The following is a 7,500-nucleotide window of genomic DNA, read 5'->3' on the forward strand; positions in this document are numbered from 1 at the left end:
GACAGGTGTTAGAGACACGAGACAGACAGACAGACAGGTGTTAGAGACACGAGACAGACAGACAGACAGGTGTTAGAGACATGAGACAGACAGACAGGTGTTAGAGACATGAGACAGACAGACAGGTGTTAGAGACATGAGACAGACAGACAGACAGGTGTTAGAGACACGAGACAGACAGACAGGTGTTAGAGACATGAGACAGACAGACAGACAGGTGTTAGAGACACGAGACAGACAGACAGACAGGTGTAAGAGACATGAGACAGACAGACAGACAGGTGTTAGAGACACGAGACAGACAGACAGGTGTTAGAGACATGAGACAGACAGACAGACAGGTGCAGGTGTGTCACAGACAGACAGACAGACAGACAGGTGTTAGAGACATGAGACAGACAGACAGACAGGTGTTAGAGACACGAGACAGACAGACAGACAGGTGTTAGAGACATGAGACAGACAGACAGAGAGGTGTTAGAGACACGAGACAGACAGACAGGTGTTAGAGACATGAGACAGACAGACAGACAGGTGCAGGTGTGTCACAGACAGACAGACAGACAGACAGGTGTGTCACAGACAGACAGACAGACAGACAGACAGGTGCAGGTGTGACACAGACAGACAGACAGGTGCAGGTGTCACAGACAGACAGACAGACAGACAGGTGCAGGTGTGTCACAGACAGACAGACAGACAGACAGGTGTGTCACAGACAGACAGACAGGTGCAGGTGTGTCACAGACAGACAGACAGACAGGTGCAGGTGTGTCACAGACAGACAGACAGACAGGTGCAGGTGTGTCACAGACAGACAGACAGACAGGTGCAGGTGTGTCACAGACAGACAGACAGACAGACAGGTGTGTCACAGACAGACAGACAGGTGCAGGTGTGTCACAGACAGACAGACAGACAGGTGTGTCACAGACAGACAGACAGGTGTGTCACAGACAGACAGACAGACAGGTGCAGGTGTGTCACAGACAGACAGACAGACAGGTGCAGGTGTGTCACAGACAGACAGACAGACAGGTGCAGGTGTGTCACAGACAGACAGACAGACAGGTGCAGGTGTGTCACAGACAGACAGACAGACAGGTGCAGGTGTGTCACAGACAGACAGACAGGTGTGTCACAGACAGACAGACAGGTGCAGGTGTCACAGACAGACAGACAGGTGTGTCACAGACAGACAGACAGGTGCAGGTGTCACAGACAGACAGACAGGTGCAGGTGTGTCACAGACAGACAGACAGACAGGTGCAGGTGTGTCACAGACAGACAGGTGCAGGTGTGTCACAGACAGACAGGTGCAGGTGTCACAGACAGACAGACAGGTGTGTCACAGACAGACAGACAGACAGGTGCAGGTGTGTCACAGACAGACAGACAGACAGACAGACAGACAGACAGGTGCAGGTGCAGGTGTCTCACCCAGCGTGACGACCATCACAGGGATGTTGAGTCTTTGTCTCGTGTTCTGGGACAAACGCAGGAAACCGTACTCCAGAGAATACTCCACGATGTACTCCTCCTGAGGCCACACTGAGACAACAACAACAACAACAACAACATCAGAACAACAACAACAACATCAGAGAATACTCCACGATGTACTCCTCCTGAGGCCACACTGAGACAACAACAACAACATCAGGACAACAACAACAACAACAACATCAGAGAATACTCCACGATGTACTCCTCCTGAGGCCACACTGAGACAACAACAACAACAACAACATCAGAGAATACTCCACGATGTACTCCTCCTGAGGCCACACTGAGACAACAACAACAACAACAACAACAACATCAGAGAATACTCCACGATGTACTCCTCCTGAGGCCACACTGAGACAACAACAACAACATCAGGACAACAACAACAACATCAGAGAATACTCCACGATGTACTCCTCCTGAGGCCACACTGAGACAACAACAACAACAACATCAGGACAACAACAACAACAACAACATCAGAGAATACTCCACGATGTACTCCTCCTGAGGCCACACTGAGACAACAACAACAACAACAACATCAGGACAACAACAACAACATCAGAGAATACTCCACGATGTACTCCTCCTGAGGCCACACTGAGACAACAACAACAACAACAACATCAGGACAACAACAACAACAACAACATCAGAGAATACTCCACGATGTACTCCTCCTGAGGCCACACTGAGACAACAACAACAACAACATCAGGACAACAACAACAACAACAACATCAGAGAATACTCCACGATGTACTCCTCCTGAGGCCACACTGAGACAACAACAACAACAACAACAACATCAGAGAATACTCCACGATGTACTCCTCCTGAGGCCACACTGAGACAACAACAACAACAACAACCACATCAGGACAACAACAACAACATCAGAGAATACTCCACGATGTACTCCTCCTGAGGCCACACTGAGACAACAACAACAACAACATCAGGACAACAACAACAACAACAACATCAGAGAATACTCCACGATGTACTCCTCCTGAGGCCACACTGAGACAACAACAACAACAACAACAACATCAGAGAATACTCCACGATGTACTCCTCCTGAGGCCACACTGAGACAACAACAACAACATCAGGACAACAACAACAACAACAACATCAGAGAATACTCCACGATGTACTCCTCCTGAGGCCACACTGAGACAACAACAACAACAACAACAACATCAGAACAACAACAACAACATCAGAGAATACTCCACGATGTACTCCTCCTGAGGCCACACTGAGACAACAACAACAACATCAGGACAACAACAACAACAACAACATCAGAGAATACTCCACGATGTACTCCTCCTGAGGCCACACTGAGACAACAACAACAACAACAACATCAGAGAATACTCCACGATGTACTCCTCCTGAGGCCACACTGAGACAACAACAACAACAACAACAACAACATCAGAGAATACTCCACGATGTACTCCTCCTGAGGCCACACTGAGACAACAACAACAACATCAGGACAACAACAACAACATCAGAGAATACTCCACGATGTACTCCTCCTGAGGCCACACTGAGACAACAACAACAACAACATCAGGACAACAACAACAACAACAACATCAGAGAATACTCCACGATGTACTCCTCCTGAGGCCACACTGAGACAACAACAACAACAACAACATCAGGACAACAACAACAACATCAGAGAATACTCCACGATGTACTCCTCCTGAGGCCACACTGAGACAACAACAACAACAACAACATCAGGACAACAACAACAACAACAACATCAGAGAATACTCCACGATGTACTCCTCCTGAGGCCACACTGAGACAACAACAACAACAACATCAGGACAACAACAACAACAACAACATCAGAGAATACTCCACGATGTACTCCTCCTGAGGCCACACTGAGACAACAACAACAACAACAACAACATCAGAGAATACTCCACGATGTACTCCTCCTGAGGCCACACTGAGACAACAACAACAACAACAACCACATCAGGACAACAACAACAACATCAGAGAATACTCCACGATGTACTCCTCCTGAGGCCACACTGAGACAACAACAACAACAACATCAGGACAACAACAACAACAACAACATCAGAGAATACTCCACGATGTACTCCTCCTGAGGCCACACTGAGACAACAACAACAACAACAACAACATCAGAGAATACTCCACGATGTACTCCTCCTGAGGCCACACTGAGACAACAACAACAACATCAGGACAACAACAACAACAACAACATCAGAGAATACTCCACGATGTACTCCTCCTGAGGCCACACTGAGACAACAACAACAACAACAACATCAGAGAATACTCCACGATGTACTCCTCCTGAGGCCACACTGAGACAACAACAACAACAACAACAACAACATCAGAGAATACTCCACGATGTACTCCTCCTGAGGCCACACTGAGACAACAACAACAACATCAGGACAACAACAACAACATCAGAGAATACTCCACGATGTACTCCTCCTGAGGCCACACTGAGACAACAACAACAACAACATCAGGACAACAACAACAACAACAACATCAGAGAATACTCCACGATGTACTCCTCCTGAGGCCACACTGAGACAACAACAACAACAACAACATCAGGACAACAACAACAACATCAGAGAATACTCCACGATGTACTCCTCCTGAGGCCACACTGAGACAACAACAACAACAACAACATCAGGACAACAACAACAACAACAACATCAGAGAATACTCCACGATGTACTCCTCCTGAGGCCACACTGAGACAACAACAACAACAACATCAGGACAACAACAACAACAACAACATCAGAGAATACTCCACGATGTACTCCTCCTGAGGCCACACTGAGACAACAACAACAACAACAACAACATCAGAGAATACTCCACGATGTACTCCTCCTGAGGCCACACTGAGACAACAACAACAACAACAACCACATCAGGACAACAACAACAACATCAGAGAATACTCCACGATGTACTCCTCCTGAGGCCACACTGAGACAACAACAACAACATCATCAGGACAACAACAACAACAACATCAGAGAATACTCCACGATGTACTCCTCCTGAGGCCACACTGAGACAACAACAACAACAACATCAGGACAACAACAACAACAACAACATCAGAGAATACTCCACGATGTACTCCTCCTGAGGCCACACTGAGACAACAACAACAACAACAACATCAGGACAACAACAACAACATCAGAGAATACTCCACGATGTACTCCTCCTGAGGCCACACTGAGACAACAACAACAACAACAACAACATCAGAGAATACTCCACGATGTACTCCTCCTGAGGCCACACTGAGACAACAACAACAACAACAACATCAGGACAACAACAACAACAACAACAACATCATCAGAGAATACTCCACGATGTACTCCTCCTGAGGCCACACTGAGACAACAACAACAACAACAACATCAGGACAACAACAACAACAACAACATCAGAGAATACTCCACGATGTACTCCTCCTGAGGCCACACTGAGACAACAACAACAACAACAACATCAGGACAACAACAACAACAACAACATCAGAGAATACTCCACGATGTACTCCTCCTGAGGCCACACTGAGACAACAACAACAACAACAACAACATCAGAACAACAACAACAACAAACATTAGAGGGGGCGGCTGCATCAGGAGGAGAAAGAGGAGGAAGAAGAAGTCCCTCTCCTGGACCCGTCCCCTCATGGTGGTTCAGGTCTGAGTCCCTGTGACCCTGAGGGCTGTGGTCTGGACCCGTCCCCTCATGGTGGTTCAGGTCTGAGTCCCTGTGACCCTGAGGGCTGTGGTCTGGACCCGTCCCCTCATGGTGGTTCAGGTCTGAGTCCCTGTGACCCTGAGGGCTGTGGTCTGGACCCGTCCCCTCATGGTGGTTCAGGTCTGAGTCCCTGTGACCCTGAGGGCTGTGGTCTGGACCCGTCCCCTCATGGTGGTTCAGGTCTGAGTCCCTGTGAACCTGAGGGCTGTGGTCTGGACCCGTCCCCTCATGGTGGTTCAGGTCTGAGTCCCTGTGACCCTGAGGGCTGTGGTCTGGACCCGTCCCCTCATGGTGGTTCAGGTCTGAGTCCCTGTGAACCTGAGGGCTGTGGTCTCAGGCGAGGGGCCGGACTAAGAACGCCTCACAAAGACTCTACGGACAAACCAGGAAGAGGAGGAGAGACCCTGCCCGGAGGAAGCCCGGGGCCCCCGTCTGGAGCCAGGCCCAGACCGAGGGCTCGCTCGCCCCCCCCCCCCCCCCATCCTGTGGGCCCTCCCCCATCTCCATCCTGTGGACCCACCCCTCACAGGAGGACCCTCTGGGGTCGGGGCGCTGCTGCACGGGGGGCAGTGAGGTGAGGGGCCTGGAGGGTCCAGACCCGGGCAGCAGAGGCTCTGGGGACGTGGAGCGTCTCCTCTCTGTGGGGGAAGGAGCCGGAGCTTGTGAGGGAGGTGGAGCTCCCAGTTAGATCTGGGGGGGCTCACCTCCACACACAGTCTGGATCTGGACCCGTGCTCCTGGATAGGGGTTGGACCCCGGGGGTCAGGGGTCCCCCTGAAGAAGGAGGCCTTCAGGATCTGGTCTCCCAGAAGACTCCGGAGGTGGTTCTGAGGTCCCCACAGGTCTGAAGGGCTGCAGCCTCTGCTGGGTCAGAGGCAAAGCAGCGGGTGTGGGAGGAGTTCACACAAGTCCTGGAGAAGGACTTTGGGGGGCACCGAGGTGCTTCTGGACCACCATTCAGCACCTCAGGAGGGGGACACGGGGAACCGTCCAAGCTGTTCACAGTAAGGACGGGACGCTGGTGCCCTCAGCTGATGAGGTCATGGGGCGGTGGAAGGACTCTGAGGAAGTCCTGAATGGGCCCAACACGCCCTCTTTTGTAGAGGCAGAGCTGGAGGCTGATGGGGATCATCGTCAACATCTCTGACAGAAGTCACTGAGGAAGGAAACAAGTCCACAGAGGCAAAGCCCCAGGATCCATGAGCTGCATCCACACATGCTGAAAGCTCTGGGTCTGGAGGGGCCGTCCTGGTCCTGGTCCTGGTCCTGGTCCTGGTCCACACGTCTCTGACACACTGGTGGAAGTCTGGGACAGAGCCGAGGGAGTGGCAGACCGGGGTGGTGGTTCCTGTTCAGAAAGGGGGACCAGAGGGTGTGAGCCAGTTCCAGGGCCCATCCGGTCTACATGTGCTTTGTGGATCTGGAGAAGGCCCATGACCGGGTCCCTGGAGATACTGTGGGAGGTGCTGGGGGAGTCTGGGGTGAGGGGGTCACTTCTGAGGGGGTCCAGTCTCTGTACCCCCAAAGAGAGAGCTGAGTCCGGATCCTGGGCAGTGAGTCGGAGTGGTTCCCGGTGGGGGTCGGCCTCCTCCAGGGGGGCACTCTGTCCCCAATCCTGTTTGTGGTTTTCATGGACAGGATATGGAGGCGTAGTGGTGGTGGGGAGGGGCTGCAGGTGGGTGGGCTGAGGATCTGGTCTCTGACGTGGTCCTGATGGCGTCGTGGGTCAGGGACCTTCAGCACTCACTGGATCGGTTCACAGCCGAGTGTGAAACGGCCGGGATGAGGATCAGCACCTCTGGATCTGAGGCCGTGGCTCTCAGCAGGAAACCGCTGGATTGTTCCTCCGGGTCTGGAACGAGTCCTGACCCCAAGTGAAGGACTTCAAGCACCTCGGGATCTGGTTGTTCTGTTTGCGTTGAAAGGAGCCAGTTGAGGTGGTTCAGGATCATCTGGTCTGGATGAACCCTGGGCGCCTCCCTAGGGAGGTGGTCCAGGCACGTCCAGCTGGGAGGAGGCCTCGGGGAAGACCCAGGACCAGGTGCAGAGATTAGATCTCCACACTGGCCTGGGAACGCCTCAGGATCCCCCAGTTAGAGCTGGTTAATGTGGCCCTGGAAAGGGAAGTTTGGGGCCCCTGCTGGAGCTGCT

General features: G+C 51.6%; 1 protein-coding gene across 1 annotated transcript in view; it reads right to left on the reverse strand.

Annotated features, from left to right (window-relative positions):
* tmem259 (transmembrane protein 259) overlaps positions 1–7,500 on the reverse strand; it is a 24,519-nt gene that overhangs the window by 8,408 nt on the left and 8,611 nt on the right. The window contains exon 5 of the mRNA XM_083911599.1: positions 1,441–1,551. Coding sequence (XP_083767725.1) covers positions 1,441–1,551 — 111 coding nt within the window. The remainder of the gene's footprint in view (positions 1–1,440; positions 1,552–7,500) is intronic.

Source organism: Echiichthys vipera (genome assembly GCF_963691815.1).
Source record: "Echiichthys vipera genome assembly, chromosome: 3".
Classification (NCBI taxonomy): domain Eukaryota; kingdom Metazoa; phylum Chordata; class Actinopteri; order Perciformes; family Trachinidae; genus Echiichthys; species Echiichthys vipera.